The sequence below is a fragment of the Theobroma umbraticum genome, unplaced genomic scaffold, assembly GCF_002168275.2.
Source record: "Theobroma umbraticum cultivar Fairchild unplaced genomic scaffold, ASM216827v3 scaffold_147.0, whole genome shotgun sequence".
In the NCBI taxonomy this organism is placed as follows: Eukaryota; Viridiplantae; Streptophyta; class Magnoliopsida; order Malvales; family Malvaceae; genus Theobroma; species Theobroma umbraticum.
Window position 1 is genome coordinate 4,371,632 of NW_018397259.1, and position 21,466 is coordinate 4,393,097.

Genomic DNA, 21,466 nt, shown 5'->3' on the forward strand with positions numbered 1-21,466 from the left:
ACGGTTTCATTGTAGAGCAATGCGAGATGTAATAATTAATTACATGAGATGGAGAGGCAAAGTGAAGTAGTAAAATCAGAGGGCAGCAGCAGATGCTTCCTCCTTAGTCCTTAGGACTGATTCACAGCCTCAACAGTGCGAAAAGGTGCTCCTCCATAAACCAAACTCTCTCTCCCCTTATTCTCTTTCTTCAAAAATTCCACGCCAAAAAAACAAAAGATTTCTTGTATTTTAATTCCTTCTACTCCAGCTAAATCCCATTTAAGATGCACTCAATTTAGACAGCACCGCCAAAAAAAGCTGTTCAAAAAGACAATTCTTTGTCATTTATGATTTACACCAAATCAAATTTAAACCAAATACCTTCCTCTTTACAAAAACAAAACACAAATCAATACCCATTTCGCATTCTTATACATTACCATTACAGTCCCCTTTTTCTTTTCTTTTACTGCCTGCTTAGCAAAAACACCAAATACCCACTTCAAGAAACATGAAATCTGCTTATGGGGTCACTCTTTTTCTCTTGTTTCTACTCTTTTCAGCTTATGTCTTCAATTACAATGAAGCTACAAGCATGGCCCAAGTAAGTCAAAAACCTTGCTTTGAATGCCTAGATCCCTTTGCTTTTCATGTCAAAGTTTTCAACTTTTTGGGTATTTCATGGATTTAAAGTTGGTTTCTTGATTGAAGGTAAATGGGTCTTCCGAAATGGTTCCATTGGTGGAAGAAAAGATGGCGAAGATGATGATGTTCAATGAAAGCAGAAGAAAGTTAGGGAGCTTCCAGATATGCGCTGTTTGTACATGCTGTGGTGGAGCTAAAGGTCTTTGCTTGCCATCTCCTTGTTGCTATGCTATCAATTGCAACATTCCAAACAGACCTTTTGGATTCTGTTCTTTCACTCCGAAGACCTGTAATTGCTTTGGATGCCATCTCTAGTTTAAAGCTTTATTATATCTATATTTGATCACTTTCCTTTGTTTTAATTTAGGAGTTAAAAAGAGCTCTTGATTCTGTTGGGAGTGTGAAAGGGGAGGAAGAGAATATCTGTTTTCTTCATTTGTTTGTTTATAAATTTTATAAATTTTATAGGGGAGGTTGCTATTTCCAGGATAGTTTTTTGGCTATCTCCAGTGGGATTTGTCTATAATTTTTGTTTTTCAAGGAAGTAGCGTTGCCTGGAAATAGATATGCTAAGCATTAGAGCACGATATATGGATAATTAAGGAAACATTGTCCCTTGTTTATGAAGCTACTGGGTCTTATGATAAGGTTATTTTTCTTCTGTTAGGATATAAATTAATGTTAGTGCTCAGTTGGGTGGAAGTGTTACTCATGACAAAGATTCAAGATGTCTATTATTTTAATATTGTTTTGTTACCTTTTTTATTTATATGTTTAATGTATTAGTGGGGTGTAATGCAGAATGCAACTTGGAAAAGTGTAAGAGTATCTTATTTTAATGTTAATTTGTTTTTGGACAGTTTTGTTTATCTTAATCCTGTTTTTTACTTGTACTAATGTTTCTGCTGCTTCAATTATGCTTCACACTTGATCTTGCACAGTATCTTAAGTCAGAGTGGTTCAATAAATAAATAGATCTAAGCTGATGTTGCTCAAGGGAAAGTGAATTGCTAGAACTTTGCAGTTGGCTTGTTGTGCCTACCACATTTTGAAGGATTTTGCAATTCCATTTTTAACACTTAGCTTTATGGCTCGGGCATGTTGCCTCTCTTTCCTGCGGTGCCAGATACAAAAACTCTAGGTTGACCTACAATGTCTTGCCATTTTCCGGCAGTTCATGCTTTGATACGGGTGGGCCAATTCTTTGAATAGTGGGGCATCTAGAGAGGGAGGAAGGAAGAGCAAGTGGGAGGTATTATGAGATATGAATTACCTAAAAAAAAAGAGGTTTTGTAGGTAGAAATGCCCTAAATAGCTGAGATTTAAATGTTGGTGACTTTGGTGGATGGGATAGATGTGATGATATTAATGCATGTAGGTGTAGCCAACAGAAATATTAGGGTGGGTGGAGGTTGGGTAGAGGCAATTAAGCCTAGCTACAATTGTAAGGTGGTGCTGTTAATATTTCTAGAGCTATTTATGTGTTTCTCTGCCTATTTTATGTCTATTTTGTCGTAGATTATAATGCATCTTTTTTTTTCTTTTCTCTTATAAATCATGAAATCCCCATTAGAAATTCGTAGTTTTTTTGTGAGTAGGACTCTTTTTAAAAAAAATTAAAAAAGGGAATTTTAATGAGGGATGGGAGGATTTAGACATTGCAGCAGCAGCCAGCAGGGCATACAGGCACATTTCTATTTGTTGTCTTGAGAAGAGTGTGTTGGGAATCTCATTGACCTTTTGTATGAAGGCAATATGCAACAACCCATGTGCTGCTAAAACATCAAATAACAATCAAATGGGTTGGCAATTCTAGCACGACCTTATAAAATACTTCTCATATAAATTTTTGGTTGAGAACTTGTGACCATGTTCAATGAGATTTGATTGCAACTTTATAAGCTTTTTGCTTGCTCTGTTTGGTTATATCTTATCCTCTTCTATTTTAAATGCAAATCATAGCTTTATTTTTCTTTTTTTGACAAAATGATTTATTGATGTAGTGAGAACAGCTTGCATATACAGGTTTGTGTTCATTTAGGTCACATGTGATGACTGATTAGTTGCAACTTCTATGGGATCCACCAATACCATAATATGATTCAACAAATGTAGCTGCAAAAAGACCCAACAGCAGTAAGTCATATTAAAAATATAAAAAATGACCAACTGAGACGACTACCTTTCATTGTGTAAATATTAAGATTGGAGCTATGTGGGATGGGGTGAAGAAAGGAGATATCATTGTGCAACATAAATTAGGCAAAGCTTTAATTTAAGAACATACCCTTTCTCACCTTTTTGTGGAGATTATTGTGGTTGCCGACCATCTACTTTTACAATTGTGGCATTTATATGAAGGGAAAAAGTGCAGGAGTAGCTCCTCCCTCTCCCTCCTAAGTAATTGCTAGCTCTTTTTTCAGTCACTATTGGTGTGCCATTACTGTCTGGGGACTTTTTTCTAACTGGTTTGGTATGGCCCTGGTAAGCGATGGTTCTACTCAGTGGGTTTGATATGATGTGATTTTCATGTTGGTTTGACCTGAAAGCAGGGCGTTTCACTGATCATACCTAATTGGATCTGCCCACTCCCACAGGTCGAAACCAACCTTGACTCAAAACTTGAAAGGAATTCAAGCTACGGCTTTCTGTCCATCTTAACTCCAACTATTTATTTGCATGTTAAGAATGTGAAAGGAATTGATTGACTTCCACCTAACAGCCTTACAGCCAATTAGATCCAAACAAAGTTGGTCATTTAATTTCCAAATGATTGAATATGATATCTAATTGGTCGTTCAATGGTCACTTCTTCAATATTATTAATTTATTCCAAAACTCTTATTGGTTTATAAAAATTAACAAATAAATTAAAAAACCATTGCTAAAATTGTAAAAATTATATATAAATAAAGGAAATATAAAGTTTGGGGTGTTTCTTTCTCTCAATTTAATATTTTTTGAAAAAAATACAGTAGATGATCAAAGAATTTAATCTACAAATAATTATATGAACAAAATTTTATGTTAGCTTTATACTTTTCTTTGTGTGTGTGGAAAATGTATATATTTCAGTAATATGGTGGATTGAAACAAAAGCAAAACAATAGAATATGTAGAAAAATGAACATAATTGAGTGATAATTGTCCGTTGAAGAACATCATTTGATTAAGCAATTATGGTTTCTTGACTTCCCCATTCCCCATTCCCCCAACATCCTTAATCATTCTCTCTCTCTCTCTCTCTCTCTCTCTCTCTCTCTCTTATGTCAAGTGGACTTTCTGCCTCTTTTCTCAATGATACCAAATCAAAGAAATTTTGAATCCATGGAGCCTGCTGTCACATTCTGACAAGTTTGAACTAGGTTCCTTCTTTGAGTCTAATGTCTGTTGAACTAGCTGCTTTAACATTGGCAAATTGAATCTATAAAAGTGAAAGTATACATTCTCTGTCCATTGAGATCTTTTGGCCAAAGGCAACAGAGTCTTCACATACAGTTGACTTCATAATCAAAAGTATCACCTAGTCTACATACAAGGAAAAAACACTACATATTCTTAGTAAAACCACAAGGTTACATGTCAGTACTCCACTAGATCAGGTTTCATGGTTTTTCCATTACCATCAATCTATCCTAAGATCCATGTATTCGCTACAGATACTGTCAGCATTGAGGATGACAATTTCAAGCTTGTCTCCCTGTTAAACATACATCACAAGATAGAGTCAGTCATAAATGAACTATATTTCTATGAAGCTGCAAAGGCTGAAAAGAGGAACAAGCTAATGCAGAGAGAGAGAGAGAGAGAGAGGGAGAGAGTATTTCTCAACACATGAAACGTAAAATCAGATGCTTTCATTGTATTTCACGTTCTAGGAATGTGAGACCAAAATTGTTAGTATGACTTCAATAAGCTCCCAAGCCAAAGTGCTACAGAAGCTGAGTCTATTAAGAGAAGGCAACTTCTGAAGGCCCAGATTCCAGGAATCCAGAGCAAACCTAAAAGGGTTGACAAAGGAGATCATCTATTATGCATCTCAATACATTGTGCAGACAACATGAAAAGACCAGGAAATCTCTCAAATCACACAAACACAAGCCCAAATCTCTCAAAGTGCAGTAACGGCATCCTGCACAGGCCATGGGTTTGTCAAGCAGGAACGTATGGAGTAGAAAGTTCGGAAGCATATATATCACAAAATTATAAATTATAAAATTAAAAGCAAACCAGGGCAGGCAACAAGAGAGGGCTGCGAGACTTCAGTTGGTTATCCAAAAAGGCATGATAAGTGTAGAACTAGTACCCTGGGTGCCATATCCAACCCTCTCATAGGAACCAACAGCATCATATGTGAACACACAACCCTTTACTAGACGTTTGGATGAAGAATATCATATATAAAGCAAAGCTCAAACCAGTGATGAAAGCTCAAAATAGAATACCTTCGTCAACAATAGCATGAGAAACTTGTTCTTGTTAGTAATAGATTTTTTATTATGAAAGTTGATAAATGTGTGTACATAAAAACTGTTGATAGTGAATGCATAATTATTAGTTTATATATTGATGATATGCTTATTTTTAATACATGCATTGATGTGGTCAATAAAACAAAATATTTTTTAACTTTTAAATTTGATATGAAAGATCTGAGAGAAGTTAATGTTATTTTGGATATTAAAATCATAAAATGTGATAGTGACTTAGTGCTAACTCAAAAGCATTATGTAAAGAGGTTACTTAAAATGTTTGAATATTTTGATATCGCAGCTATGAGTACTCTTTATGATAATAATATTCATTTAAAGAAAAATAGAGATAATTGTATAGCTCAGTCTGAGCATGCATAGATTATTGAAAGTCTAATGCATTTAATAAATTATACTCGACTTGATATAACTTATACTGTGTATAGACTAAGTAGATATACACAAAGCCCCGACCAAGATCATTAGACTGCCTTAAGTAGTGTGATGAAATATTTGAAATTTACCATAAACTATGGTATTTTATATAATGAATTTCTCATTGTATTAGAAGAATACAATGATGCTAACTGAAACTTAGATGCAGATGAGATAAAATCTACAAGGGGTTATGTATTCACCTTTAGTGGGGGTGCTATAATTTGGAAATTAGTCAAAGAAAATAAAATTGCTAAATCTACAATGGAGTTAGAATTTGTAACTTTAGAGTTGGCTAGTAATGAGGTTGAGTAGTTGAGAAACTTTTTAGCAGATATTCCATTGAGAATGAAACCTACACCTTCTATGTCTATGCATTGTGATTGCCAAGTGGCAGTAGCTATTGGAAAAAATAAAAGTTTCAATAGTAAAAATAGATACATTCGTTTAAGACATAATATAATATAACAACTACTTAGAGATGGAATTATATCCATTGATTATGTGAAGTCAAAGCTGAATTTGGCCTATCCTTTGATTAGACCCTTGAGAAAAAAAAGTAATTATTATTATATTGAGGGAAATGAGATTTAAGCTAATTGAGGAAATCAACAAATAATAGCAACCCAACCTATGTGATTGAAAATTCGATGAATTAGGTTTATATGGGTAATAACAAGTTATTTGTTGATAAATTAATATATTATTAAAATTATCGTTCCTCCTATAATGTGTGAATAGCACAAAAGTACAATGCAAGAGAGGTTGAGTTAAACTCTTAATGAATTTCATATCCTTTTATGGGTAATGTATTAAACTGCAGTATACCTCTTGATAGAATCAACCAATATAAGTAAGGAGTGGGGCGATTCCCATGAGAATTGTGACAAATTCTCTAGAGCACTTATGAATAACCAAGCACGCGCATGGCTTACTCAAGCAAAAACACGATGTATAGCAAAAATTGTAAGGGTGTAATGTGACTGATGAAAACTATATTTCATATAAAGAATTTTTGTTCATATAAATTATAAACTTAACCAAAATTGTGATTTATATTTCATTTTCTCAAGGGCTGATTTGTAGCTTAAAAAGTACCAATCACAATGCATTACACACACACAAAATTTGATCTAGCAAAAAATTCTTATAAAACCTTATGAAATATGTGGGGGATTGTTAGAAAATAGTGTATTTTATAAGATTCAAACATCCCATATTGCTAAAATACATAAAAATGTGAATGCTTTAAATAAGCAAAACCATTATAGACTTATAGCAAAAAAGAAAAATGAGTGGGCTTGCGTGCATGTGAGATCGGGCTAAGCCATAAGAAAATTCAAAGTTTCCCTCTTGCACATGAGTATACACATAAGGTAGGCCTAAGTAAATTTTTAAACCTTGGTCTGATTAAATCAAACTCAAACTCTACATGCATTCTCAACGTCTATTTGACCAAGTCCTCTACCATGTCAACCATGCTAATGACTCTCTTGATTTTACTACAATATATACCTGACTATGTATATATGCTGACCAGGTTTTTTCTCTAACTCCTTGAGATTTTTTCTCTATAACGTATACTAGACTAAGTATACATGTTGACCAGGTTTTTTTTTAACTCCTTGAGGCTTTTTCTCAACTCCTTGGTTTGGTGTAATATTCATTTCATTTCCTGTTTATAAATACAACTTCTCTACCTCACTCACAACACACCAAAAGCTTGATGACTCTCAACATCTATCTAACCAAGTCCTCTACCATGCTAATGACTCTCTTGATTTTACTACAACATATACATGACTAAGTATATATGCTGACCAAGTTTTCTCTCTAACTCCTTAAGGCTTTTTCTCTACAACATAGACCTGATTAAGTATACATACTGACCAGGTTTTTTTTTAACTCCTTGAGGCTTTTTCTCAACTCCTTGATTTGGTGTAATGTTTATTTCATTCTCTGTTTATAAATACAGCTTCCCTATCTCACTCACAACATACCAAAAGCCTCTCATCTTCTCTTAAGTCTTTTCTGCTTATTTTTCTGCTTCCTTTCCTTCCTTGTTGGGTTCTTTCTTTCTGTTGTTCTTGCCATTCCTTACTAGTTTGATTTATTGAATCTTGGAGAAAAATTGTTACAGTCTTTTTGCACTAATTTTTATGCTCCAAAGAGGTAGAAATTATCCTTAAGAATAGCGATATCACGCCTTAGACTTCTTAATGTTCTTACTTACTTTATTTGTTTTCTTTTCTTTCCAAATTTTTACTAACAGAGTAACCTTGACAAACAATTCAACTGAATCATTAGAGGCCGTTACTTCCTATTTCATTCTTCAACTTATTTCGCAAAAGATTTGACTGACACTCCAACAAAGCTGCTATTTCTATACATGTTAATTATCCTCACCCAAAACATGTATGTTTTGGCTTGCTTCTACAAGTGGACTGGAGCAAAACAAAACCGTTCCGAGATAGTTTTTTGTGAAATTGTTCAATAGCCTGTTTCATTAGTTTGGTTCAAAATATGATGAATACTTCTTTCATTAAATAAACACTTCAGGACCTTTTTAATCTTTTGATGCAAAAGCGTGCTTTATATAATATATATATATAATATATATATATATATATAGAGAGAGAGAGGAGAGAGAGAGCAAAAGTAGCCTCTACAGAAATGCGGTATCTACTACAACAAGGAGAATAATGTAAGAAAAAAGCCAAGGCCTCTTACTAGAGCAAATAATCAATGTGGTGGGACAAATTTTGATAAAATAAATATGACCATTAGTTCCTTGTCACTGGTCAATTGCAAAACTGTCGAAATGTCTCAAGAAAATGTAAAATTCTTGCTTGATATATTTTTAATCCTTCTTTTTGAGTAAAGCTTATAAGCTCATCATGTATAAGATTTTCATAAAAAATTATTCCTTTGTAAATTTCTCTTATTTGATTTCTAATCTTTTTTCCTAATAAAGTGGGAAGACCTGCTAGAAAATTTTCTTTTCAAAAAGATTGTTAGCTATCAGATTTTTGCATTACTCTTGTTATAAAAATATCTTTGTATCATTTGAATTTGATAGCAATTGGATCATTATTTTTTGCACCTCCGATCAAATTTCTTCATAACTAAGCATGAAAACAACTAAGTTACTGTTTGATTGTTGCTTTTGCTTCTAATTTTTTGCTTCAGTATACGCGAAAACCAGAAGGCATTTCTGGATACAAAAGTAGCCACTTTTTCTTAAGAATAAAAAATTAATAGACCATGTTTTAAATAAAGAACAAAATGCAAGCAGAAATCAACAAAATGGGGACATAAACAACAATAAAAACACAAAAAATCATTGCCCGAAATCAGTAAAAGGAAAATTAATTCAAAGACAACAAAAAAAAAAGGACCCACGAACATGCAGAGCCATTAGAGAAAGAAGAATAAAAAAACACTAGAGTTAGACTTAGCGGTAGTAATTAGCAAAGAAAGGAGAAAGAAGAGAGATATTTTGCAGTTGGGAGGTTTTGGAGTAATGGCGAGTGAGAACTCTATAACCGGAAGACATTCGAGTATCGGCGGCTACAACGCAGTAATCATTCCCTGCAATAGCAACGCATGTTCCTCCGTTGTTGTAGTAAGGCGACCAGTTCGCGTTCGCTTGTTGCTTCGTCATGCTGGCGGGGGAGAATGGCCGACTAGATTTGTGTTGGGTCTGGTTACAGCCCCACCTTTCTTGGGCCCACACGAAGCTCATGATTGAGATTTTAACCATCCTAACACTAAATAGTAACGAACTTGGCCATTCTCCACCATTTTCTTTCCTCTGTTTAGTTCTTGTTTGGTACTTGTCAGCTTCGATAGAGATAAAAATACTGGACATGGCACAGTCACCTTGTTTCCAAGAATGGAATAGAACAATTTCCTAGCATCTGACACGTTCCTACTTCATATTACAAGCAGTACAGACACATCACTTGCACCACTCTTGACAATCACACATTCATTGCTGCTTTGTAACAACTTGAGGAACAAAGTGGACAACATGAAAAAACAGTAACCAAAAAAAAAGGGGGGCTTTTATTATTTCTTTCCAGTTCCTATAAATATTACATTTTTCTTATTGACGAAAAAAATCGAATGATTTAATTATCGAATATACACAAACGAACTGAAGCAGGACCGAACTTGGTGTATTTAAATGGGAAATAAACAATTTTGTTTGAAAATTTTCTTCTCAAATCAGGGTCTCAGGGCCAAAGAGCCCACCGTATTACCTGCTCAGTCTCTTCCTTTTGTTTTGCAACATCTCTGATGCATGATTGTGTACATATTTTACACAGCAGCGGGTGCTCTGGTTTGTTTGCTATTGATATGGATCGACCCAGCACTTATCGTTCTTGACAGCTTTTTCCCATCGTTTTCTGAATATATCCAACTCAATATAGGACTGCCTCCTCACCTATACAAGATCATATTGATACGCTGATAAGAAAACCCAGTGTATTCAGACACTTAGGTGTCTGCCAAGAGAGTCAAATGCCTAACAAGAAAAAAAGTGCATTCCATCTGCTTTCAAGTTTTGTGGCATCTTGTAATAATGACACATTCAAAATAGAATGCATGTGCCTTTTAAATGAAGAGCTCCTAGCCAGAGTATGCAGAAAACTGTGGCTCTGAAATCCTAGATGGTTCTTAATTTAGTATAGGATGATGAATATAATTTATGTAACCAGCAACTAAATTAAGAATCAATTATGCATGAGGCTCAAAAACATGGATAAAGATAAGTTCCACTAGCCAAGGAAGTTGGAGAACACAAAGCAATATACACACACACTTACTTCAACTCTAGGATCTTTCCAATGTGAATGAGAAGATTTCTGCAATACAGAAACAGTCGAAATAGTTAGCAAAGATAAAATATGTAAGTACAATAATACGCTTGGAAAAGAATGCGGATGACCAAACATCTAACATAATCTTCATTGTCACAATTATGGATGGCCATTACTGTTAGAATGTCTGCATTAATTGCTAGCTAACCAGCAATGCATAATTGATTCACATTTTAACTAATAGAAAAATTCTTTACAGGTTAGGTTTCTTATATTAATCCTGAGGACTAGAACATGGCAAAAAATTCTAGTGCTCCAGGATAAATATTACTGAGATTAAAGAGGACATCTGTATTATGATGACGATTGGTTTTTCAGAGGTTTGAATTAGTTGTAACTAAAGCAAGCAAGTCATGTAGAGATGGAAGACGTTCTCAAATTACTGGTAACAGTTTATAATCCATTGCTCCTAGTATTAAGTTTAATTATCTTCTTATGCAACATCTATACTAACTCAGCACTTGCTGTTCCAGCATAAACATTTTAAGGTGACCAATAGATAGCAGAAAGATGACAAAAGAACTTTTAGAGTATGGGACAATGAATAACACAGGTACAAGAGATCCCCTGACTGAACCTCCAATATGACAGATAATTGCACTAAATGAAATTAAACTGAATAAGGAATAACATCCTCTACCAATTCTATCTAATTCATTTGTCTGCCTCAATATACTGTTTTTTAACATCCAGAGGCTAGCTAAGAGCTTTATTCCAAAGCACATATGTGTATACTTTTAATATGCACACATTGTGCTGTAAATGGAATTTTTCAGAAATAGGAAATGATATGGTGTTTCAACGTACATAGGCTGTATATGTTTTTAGAACAATTGCTGGAAGTGTTCCATAATAATAATAACAATAATAATAATTAGAAGAAGAGCAAGAAGAAATTTGTCCAAACATGTTACTATTTAAATTGCTTGAATCCTTCATCTTATAAACTGAGGAAACAGAATGGCTTTTTATGGTTTCATCCTAAGTTACTCAAGGTGTACATGTTTGCTGCAATATCCTATATACGAGGAAAAATTAAGGAAAAATAGTGTCAGACACATTTGTATCTTACTCATACCAGAGTCCAAGCAACAAAGATTTCACTATTCGGCTATCCTTTATTATTCATATGTCCATAAATAAATATGCGTTCCGCACGAAGTTTGTTCTTGTCACAAATGAACACAAGTACTTGAAGGTCTAAATCACCAGTAATAGCAGAGAGTAGGAGAGAGGGCAGTGGTTTAAAAAAATATGGAACTCAAGTGTTGTATATGTGTTTAGTAAAACATTCCTTAATTGTTGTGGTTGGATTACGAAACAGTGGCTGATCCACAACAACCAAAATGCCAGATGGATTTTAAAAAATTTTAGCCCAAACTTATGTAAGTGAAAATTGTGGCTTTTTAGCATTGTTGTCCAAACCACAGTTTTGCAATTCAACCACAATGCCGAAGTAAACGTTCATCAGCATTGGCCTAAGATGCAAGTATAAAACTACATAATAATCAGCATAACAATAGCAGTAAAGCACTAGCATGAACCTGGACCAAAATGGAGAAATCTCCAAATTGCTGAGCATCATTATGCAAGGATGATATTGCTTAAATACAGAAACAATTCACCATTAACATCTTGGTGAGATAGCTGTCAAATTTCTAACCTTATTTCCATGTCCACCTTCAACAGTAGAGTGATTTTTTTCAGCTGTGCCCCCTAGTGTAGGACGATTGTAGTGGACTATGTACTCAGCATCCACAACACCAATATTTTTGGTTCGATCACCCTATTAAAAAACAGGTTAGGCAACTTTCTTTTGGGCTTAACAAACTAAGAGGGAAACTCACTTAAAGAAGCTTGCCTGTGCACAATAACCAAGTTGCATATCTAGGCCCCAGGCATGGATCAAGTCATTCTGGAAAGCAAATTTAAAAAAAAAAAAGAACAAAGGTAAATAAGCTGACCAAGGATGTGAGATAAAAAACCCAGATGCATTAGGTAACATTAAAAACCCTTAAATAACAAGACCTAGGGATATTCTCCAGGATGCATAACTAGAGCAACGATTAAAAAGATACAGTACCACATGGGATAATGTCACATATGCCTACGTATTACCCTGCTGGCCAGCTCCGTCTCATCAATTATTTAATTAATCTAAGAATTATGCTGCACTTAATTTAGCCCCCCCATATTATATATGTACTATCTTGTAAACAGTGTGATAGCAAAGATATATAGCGATTGACCTCCCTGCTTCACCCAAAAAGAGGGTAAAATAAGGAAAGAAAAGAGGCAAGAGTAAGGAAGTAAAACACTGCAGTTTGAAATGCAAACCTGAATCATGTACCATACGCAACGCCAGGCAGCTCTTGAAAAAACAGGGGCCATCATTTCTATCCACCTGTAACATTATCTTCATCTTAGATTTGTTAAGCGAAATCAACATTTGAGATAGGTTTTCAAACTAAATAATTTCATCCAATTGCACAATAATAGCATAAATTCTTTGGGAGTATCACTAGAAATGATACCCTACACAGCAATATAAATACAAAGAAATTTTCTTAGCTATATTGTTTATATGAAGAATAAGAAATATTATGAACTAAAGAAAAACATTTAGTGGTTTCACTAGCATAAAATTTTACCCTGTGCAAGGAGGTGCTTTACTCTGCCCATCACAACTTGTCCCATTAGCACGATGTTTGAAAGTTCTCCTGCCAATGGCATCAAGTAAAACCATACACAATGACACATGTAACCAACTGATTTAAAACAGACTACATACTAACCAAATTTGTGCAGTGTTAGTAAAACAAGTAAATTCAGAATATGCAAGGTATAAACAGAAATAGCTTTCAAACAGAGATATCAAGAAATGAATGACTATAAGAACCTGTGCACCATTGATTTCCTTCCACGTGCAGTAATTTGATGGTGTACCTCTGATTTAGCAGGATCAAGTGCCGGCTGTGATATCTCAAGCCGCTCACGCTCAACAATTGACACATATCTGACATTATGAAATTAAGTTGGAAATTTCCAATTTTGATTAACTATAGAGTAGTAATATCAGTAGAAAATATATAAAATGCAGTTATTTGACACCAAAACACTTTTCAGTTCTTTTTAATAAACATGGTAGCAAAATATAGCAGCATAGGGAACAAACAATTTTATAAGCTTTGCAGTAATTATCACACTGCCTTCAACACATGATAGAACTATACTTTGGTACTCCATAATTTATCTTACAACTAGAAGGGCAAAGACAGGACATTCCAAATACAAGCTGCCGAGCAATTTCAACTTCAGCTTAAATATCCCCAGCTTAACCAAATCATCAATATCAGGCTCTGCATTCATTCTCAATTCTTCAGACAATAACTAAGTGTAGCCTATGTCTATCACTGATACACTGCTAGCAAAGAATCATAGATTTATTACTAGCATTTTGCAATATCTTTCTGCTTGAATTGTAATGGGATTTCATTTCTCAAATTGACGGAAATGAACAGCAACTTCTAACATAGAATTTATGTTCTAATTTGAGGGAATTGCAGTCAACGTACTTTTTTGGGTGGAAATCTTCAACTCCAAGGTCCTCATCCCAGAGGAAGATGTAACTGTATTCGGAAACTATATCAGGGTGTAAGAAACGCTTTGCAAACCACCTAGTCACCAAGAAACAAAATCCAGGGAGTGCTTTAGAACAATGCTACTTCCACTATAAATTGCTATGGGATTAGAAGCCTAAGACGTCTGATGTCTTACCATTTTGTTTGATTGCGTGCAGAAACATGTATGACTTGATCATTCCATTCAAAAGACTTCCACTCATCAACTATACCATCATAATGGAAAAGCATGATGGCAAAACCACTAGATAGAAACTGTTAAAAAACGAAAATAAAGAGAAATCAAATTCAAAAACAAATATAAGCAAGCATTATGTTGTAAAGGTCAAAGGAAATGTCATCTACCTTTTTGACCATTTCATGTACAAGATCTTTCTGCTTAATTCCAACAGCAACTGCAAATAAGCTGCTGGAAGTATCGTCCTTCCATCCAAACAGTATGCACATCACCATAACAAAAATCAATATTGAAGTTGCATAGTAGAATGAACATGCGTCACATTGACCAAATTAAACTTATACCATGTTAAGTGATATGCTCTAAAATTTTTTTGACTTCGTGACTACATCTATCTGTCGCAACAAAAGATTTTATTTTATTTTTTTTATCTCTGACACATTATGGGGCAATAATAAACCTAAATATTTGAAAATTCTGTGAAATTATAAAACAATTTTAACAGCAACTGCTGCTAACTTACTTGGAATAATGGTTCAGGCTTCTCCAGATTCTGTTTCTTTAGACACCTCTTGGATTGCTTTAGGTCTTAAGATGGACTAAAAACTAATTCTAAGTCATGACAATACTTTGAAGTCCCAATGAATTATCCATTATATCATTTGCAGAAGCAGAAATTGTTAAATCCCAACAATGCACAAAAAAAAAGTAATAAATGCAGAGAGCCTAAAACAATGGCTCCATGCTTTCTGATATACATCCTAACAACAAATCAGCCAATTGCAAACTATCTTCAGTACAAGAATGTCCAGAGACATGAATGTGCTAAAATTCTATTTGTACAATAAAACGCATCAAAGCTACATGTTTATTTTAAAGTTGTATCCAATTTTAGTCAGTCAAGGGTTTACAATAATGTGCATTTTGTACCATACGGTAATTTCAAATGTTATGGCAACGTGCGTGCTCCATAAATTCTATTCTTAAAACTCAAGCAAGAAACATTTTTATGAATTTAAGTGCCCATTCATCATTGATTGAAACTTCTATCAGTCATTCCATAGAGCTTTACCTTTGGGAAGCCCCATAAAGGTCGCAGTTGCAAGTTAGATGTTTTTGTGATGATACCTTCAGGTAATGGCTCACTTCCAGGAGGCCTGCATTGGTTCTAAAAGAATAAACAAACATAAAAAGAAATGTCAGAGTTTTGTTTGACAGGAATAAATTTTTCAGAATTAAGTAAAACACGTAGAGACTCGGATCAAACCTTGCAATTTTCAACTTTTGAGGTTTGCAAAATGTCAGCCACTCCCCGTGTAAACGCTTTCTGCACAAATGGAACAGCTATTATTCCAGATATGATTCAATGTATTACTTTCTATTTGATTCTTTGCACCAACTTCCAACAGGAAAGCATATTAAAAATATTCGAGTCATAAGCTCAAGCCTCTTGGTTATTTGGAGGTCCAAACACCAGAGAAATTTTAAACTTAAAGCCGTAGAAAAATAACAAACATTGTAAAATAGAAATTATCAGTATCTTAAACTGTATACTGATAAGAGAAATAACAGACAGGGAATCTATAGAATTTATATTAGATGGTGTAGTTCAAGAAAACCACACAATGCATAGTCGCACATATGCAACATACATGCATTTACGATCATATCATCTGGGATCAAAATTGGCATATTTACCTCTTTGTTTTCTGGTGCTACGAATGAACTCCCTATGAAGTAAATTACACAAAGCAAGGCAGTGGCCGGAATAAGGCTACAAAGACATGAGCTCCAACTTTTTCGTTCAGCGACCAGAGGTATCTGTCAAAAAACCAATAATTGAACATTAAGGCACTATAATTTAAGTAGGTCACAGAGCCACCGCCTACCCTCAGAGCTAGTACTAAAGTTGTATGTTAACTATGAAACCGATCAAACTCTATAGCTATCTAAAGAATTAGAGGCCTATACCAATAAGTAGATTGGAAGGCACAAATCTCTCAAATAATAACAAAGAATCATTGGTGATTCCGAAATAAAAACATCTATGCGGCTTCTTATCCCTGTGTTGGTTCATTACTTACTAATGCAAGAAAAAAAAATCCTAAACGCTAAGTTTCGAACGAATTAAAACCATCAGGCAATACCCAATAGACTTCATCGAAGTATGAGATAGAGAATGTTGAAGTTCCCTTTCTTTCCATTAACATCGCGGAACAAATGCAGCATCGAATACTTTTTCGAGCTTTAACCCACAATCAGTAAAAACATAGCATCCCAAACAAATTGAATTCAAAAAGAAAACAAAAAGAAGTTTAAAAAATCGCAAATTGAATACTTCACTTTTACCCTGGAAATCATAAGTGAAAAAAATAAATATCTAATAAGCATTTCGATACTAAAGTAGAAAACATTTCTAAAGAATTAACAATTAAAATTTTACTTTTTCTACTTTGTTTTTACTTTTTTCACAACTTTTAAAGCAGCCAACAAAAATAAATATCAAAAGGGAGCCTTAAAAAGTAGAAGGAGGAGCTAAAATCTGCAGTAAAGTGAAAAAAGAAGAAGAAGAAGAAGAAGAAGAAGAAGAAGAGTTATGTTAGATTATGGCTGGAAAGCTAGAAAGTAACGTTTGCAGCAGAATCAATGCAAAACATGGCTGTTCATAAGTAGCGTTCCCAAATTCTTTACTTTGATCACTTAAAAGGAAAGAATGAACTAAACAAACTTTTCCCGCGCATAAACACAATTAATTAAAAAAAAAAAGAAGAAAACTTACACAATCTATCGACTTCATACCCATGAAACATGAAAGAACTTTTCTCAGAAACGGGCTGTCGCTTATGAGAAAGGCTTTTCTCAGAAACGAAGGCCTTTTCCACTTTCCTTTAAAAAAGAAAAAAAGAAAAGAAAAATCAAAGCATGAAAAAGGTGCGTCTGAGATAATGATTGGAGAGAGAGGGAAAAAAAGAAAAGAAAAGAAAAGAAAAGAGTTGGAGTGGAAGAGAAACTGTTGGATTTTCTTTTATTTTCTTAATTATAATTATAAATAAAAGTACAGACAAACCGAAGAACAAGGACAAGTGGAAAGAAAATGCAGAAGGCTTTTCCGTTTCCCACGGGCACGACTTTCAGTTTACATTTTTTTTTAATATTTTTCACAAAATTAAAATTCCTTCCGTTTTCATTTTTTTTTCGTTAAAATAAAATAAAAAAATATTATAATGATAATTGGGAGAAAGAGACAAAGAGTTTAAGCGTTTTTGTTACTGCCACGCCTGAAAGCGATACTTAAAGTTGTTTTAGCGTTTCGCAAGTTTCTTTTTTGCGTTGATGTTTTATTTGTATTTATCTGTCAGAGACTCAACGCACGATTTTCCTGTTTCACAAAAGTAGTCTTTTTTGGTTGATTTGATTCTTTGTTTTGCCCTTTTCATAAATTTTACTTGTGGAATTGTTTCTTTTGTTAATTCTAACTATATTAACTAATTAGAGTTTTTGTTTTATGGTTATTTTATTATCCGTTTTCCATTTTTAAAATTAAAAATATTTATATTTTTTTGTTGGGTTAAAGTGTGAATTTATTACTAAGAAAAAGAGTAAGTATGAATTTATTTGTTGAGAAAAAAAAAAGAAACGGAAATTCTTACAGCCAAGGAAAAGTGAAACCTTTGAAGTACTACTTCCGTTATGTTGGAGTATAGCTGGGAAAGCGTTTTGTTTAGTTGTTTTTGGCTGTCATTTAAATTAACTTTAGACAGTAATAGTCCAGAACATGTCTTCGGGTCTTGGTCATGGTCTAGATGATGATTTGGTCAATTGATATAACTAAGTGATAATTTTATTTTTTAAAAAATAATTTAAATGAAAATCACATATCACAAAAATGATAAAAAACTATTATTTTTAAAAATCATGAATTTTTCTTTTTTAGTGTTCAACAACTTCAACCCTATTTTGTTATTAAAAAGGAAAGAAGAATCTATCACCGACTAAACAGGAGCTAACTATGAATATTTTAAAATGTCAAATTTAATGAATGGGAAAGTGGGAAAGATACCTCATACCCATTAAATCTTTCAAACAAGAAATGCAGAATTAAATAATAATGGCAATTACGGTAATATTTAATATTTATAGTGGTTTTGAGCTTCTAGGTAGAACATTAAATCGTTTTATTATTTTTTTTTTGGGAGGGCCAAAAAAGGACATGGGATTTTTGTTGTGGATTTAATTGGACAATGAATGCGTTAGATGCTATTATAAATCTCATTTTCTATAACATGGTGCTTCCATGCAGATAGAAAAGCAATTTATATAATATAACGTTGTAAGATTACGCAGAGTCAAGATAATAATTCGATACTATGTTATATTACAGTCAATGTATAATGATTAAAACTTGTGCCAAACTAATATTACAATGACATTGTTTCTTTAAATAATCCTTCCTTTATGGAATAAATTTTGTCAAGAGATAAAACTTGAAGAACAATTATGATTAAAAATAATAATGATAAAAAAAAAGAATTTGAAGAAATGTAATGATCATGAAAATGGTGCAGTCCAACAACTCCTTTTATGGGTATCCTCAACTGCCAAATTGGAACCCATATTTTATTATTTTGTCAATAAAATTGTTACAACATTTAAATCAAGACACAGATAAATATACGTACTTGAGCATTTGGCTCTGATATATTATCCCTAATGTAAAAAATGAGGTTTAAATCTCTCATCTTCTAATGCATCATTTTTGTTTAAAAAATAAGATTCGAATTCTTTTTCTTTTAATTATAAAAAAAAATACAGACAAACGTACAAGTATTGAAATGTCTATATCTAATTAAATAACAAAAAAAAAATTAAATTATGTTTTCTATGAATATCGCAAGGAAATTTATTTTAGCCTTTAGTTTGGAAAAATTCTTCACAATTTAAAAAAGAAAGAAAAAAGAAATGTGTTTAAAAGTTTTATTTTGATATTATCAGTTCTGAAAATAGAAAACAAGGTTTCCCGTTTCTTATTATTATGAAACAAAAAGCAAAAGAAAAAAAATTTATAATGGTAAAAGAGAACACTACAATGTAATTTTAATTTAACATAAGAATTTATATTTAATACATATTAGCATAGATGATTTTTCTTTAACTCTTTCTTTCTCGAACTTTTTTTAACTTTCTCTTTTATGAATCGTTCGACAGGAAAAATAAAACAATGTTTTCTCATATATTGTATCTTACTTCGATTAAATGTTTTTTTGTTTTTGTTTTTAAATTAATTTGATTAAGATTATAAAATAATAAAAAGGCTCTCTAAAAATTTTGAACAATATAGGTTTTAAAAATATATATATTTTAAATACGAACTCAATTAAATATTTAAAATTATTAAGGTCAAATTTCTTTACATTTAATCTAACTAAGACGGAATCTATGGAACAAGATGGATTTACTTATCTTATACTAACATAACAGCTCATTTCTATTAAGTTGATAGACAAATTCAGAGATGGAACTCTGATTATAAAGGCAACCAAATTTAGGCAACACCACTTCGGAAAAAGGGAATCTTAAAGTGAAATGCAAGAATTCTGGGGAAAATTAGGCAAATGAAACATGTCACACATGCTTCTCCTGCGATGTAAGAATCCTACCTATAAATGTTGCAAGTTGTAATTCGCGAAGAAAATATATTCAAGGAATCATTTTTTAACATAAGCTTTTTATTTTTGTATTAAAAAAAATTAATGAAAAAAAAAACTGAAAACAAAAAGAGAGATAATTTATTGTTTGGAAATACACAACGAAATGTCCGGACACTAGACACAGGCTAATGCCACCAAATTGGTCAGTTCCAAGGACTGCAAAATTCTTACGCAACCTTCGAAAGGGACCACTTGAAGTCTATTTTAGGGTGCACAAAGGCTGTGTAAAAATTCCAAACTGTAATGCAAACAAATGAAACAGTGAAACAAAACCTAATTCAACTCTCTCCAATCGTGTACTTGCAGTCAGGCTTACGCAGGAGTGTAACACACTCTTCGAAAATGATTTTTCTCCTCTTTTGTTTTGTTGTCTGTTTATAATTGTTTTTTTACTATATTTTGTGGTTATAACAAGCCAAATTATCTTATACATTTTCTGGGTGTCTTGTGTTTTAAAGGAGGTTCTTTTGAACTTTTTTTATCTTTAGAAAGAAGATAAATAAATAAATAAATAAAATATGTTACTAGTGCGGATTAGTCAAATATTTATAATAGGAGATAGAATTATTAGTATTTATATTTTAAATAAATCTTATCATTTAATCTAGTTATTTGATAAAAGTCCATAAATGTAGATAATTCAACTGAAATACAATAGATATTGTTATTATTATCTTTTATGGTATCAGAACTATTAAAGCTTTACCAAGCGCGTTCTATCATGACCAACGCCTCTCGAATCTTATCCTTTACTTGTTGTACGTTAAATATTTTGTAATGAAATTATATATATAAATTACAATTATTATCACAATCAAATAATTTTATAACAAAATTATTATATGAAATATAAAAAAACAAATAAATTAATTAAACATGAAATTAGAGTAAATTTATATATGGTGAGATTCAAATTTAGGATTTGAAATTTTTAAGACTTTTTCATTCTCATTATATGTTAAATTAGGTACAATAATTTCAAAACTTCCTGAACTATTAAAAAAAATTAAATAAGTTTTTATTTTTATATTGTATTTAATAAAATTTTTATACTTTTATTTTAAAATAAAAAAAATTATTATTAAGTAATTGATTAATTATTATTAATCAAAATCTTATTTATTTTTTATACTCTCATGATACTAATGTATTAAAAATGTCACGTGATTATTTTATTGTATCATAGCAATTTATCACATCGTTATGCAATATGACATATAAGTATCACCTGACATAAAAATAACATATGATATTTTTATTAATAATAATTAATCGATTATTAATTATAAAAATTTATTTAATTTAAAATAAAAATAGATAATTTTAATTAAATGTAATAAAAAATATAAGTTTATTTATTTTTTAAAATAATATATCGTTAAATTAATTTATACAAGTGATATTAAATTTTACATGAAAATAACTTTATTTTTTTCATTTCATAGCGTTGATCTCAAAATTCAAACTTGAAATCTAATTTTAAATATAAACACAGGTGTCCCCTTGATTACAGGTTAAA

The 21,466-nt window shown here is 32.4% G+C and overlaps 2 protein-coding genes across 3 annotated transcripts; one reads left to right on the forward strand and one right to left on the reverse strand.

Moving 5' to 3' along the window:
- The first annotated feature begins 82 nt into the window (after nucleotides 1-82).
- LOC110415376 (ubiquitin carboxyl-terminal hydrolase) lies at nucleotides 83-1,496 on the forward strand. The gene is made up of 2 exons (XM_021427005.2): nucleotides 83-586; nucleotides 694-1,496. Exons 1-2 carry the CDS (start codon nucleotides 494-496, stop codon nucleotides 940-942), a joined length of 342 nt encoding a protein of 113 aa, XP_021282680.1. The 5' UTR covers nucleotides 83-493; the 3' UTR covers nucleotides 943-1,496.
- An 8,083-nt stretch (nucleotides 1,497-9,579) lies between these two features.
- LOC110415116 (uncharacterized) lies at nucleotides 9,580-17,398 on the reverse strand. Of its 2 annotated transcripts, XM_021426622.2 has the most exons (15): nucleotides 17,307-17,398; nucleotides 17,019-17,125; nucleotides 15,938-16,060; nucleotides 15,507-15,566; nucleotides 15,312-15,407; nucleotides 14,407-14,484; nucleotides 14,198-14,316; nucleotides 13,996-14,097; nucleotides 13,320-13,436; nucleotides 13,072-13,140; nucleotides 12,758-12,824; nucleotides 12,282-12,335; nucleotides 12,084-12,206; nucleotides 10,367-10,405; nucleotides 9,580-9,984 (listed from the first exon to the last, which is right to left on the reverse strand). In XM_021426622.2, exons 2-15 carry the CDS (start codon nucleotides 17,040-17,042, stop codon nucleotides 9,889-9,891), a joined length of 1,167 nt encoding a protein of 388 aa, XP_021282297.1. In that variant the 5' UTR covers nucleotides 17,043-17,125; nucleotides 17,307-17,398; the 3' UTR covers nucleotides 9,580-9,888. The 2 variants fall into 2 exon arrangements, with proteins under 2 accessions (XP_021282297.1, XP_021282296.1); XM_021426621.2 differs by lacking the exon at nucleotides 17,307-17,398 and having other exon boundaries at nucleotides 17,019-17,251.
- Nucleotides 17,399-21,466: the final 4,068 nt, after the last annotated feature.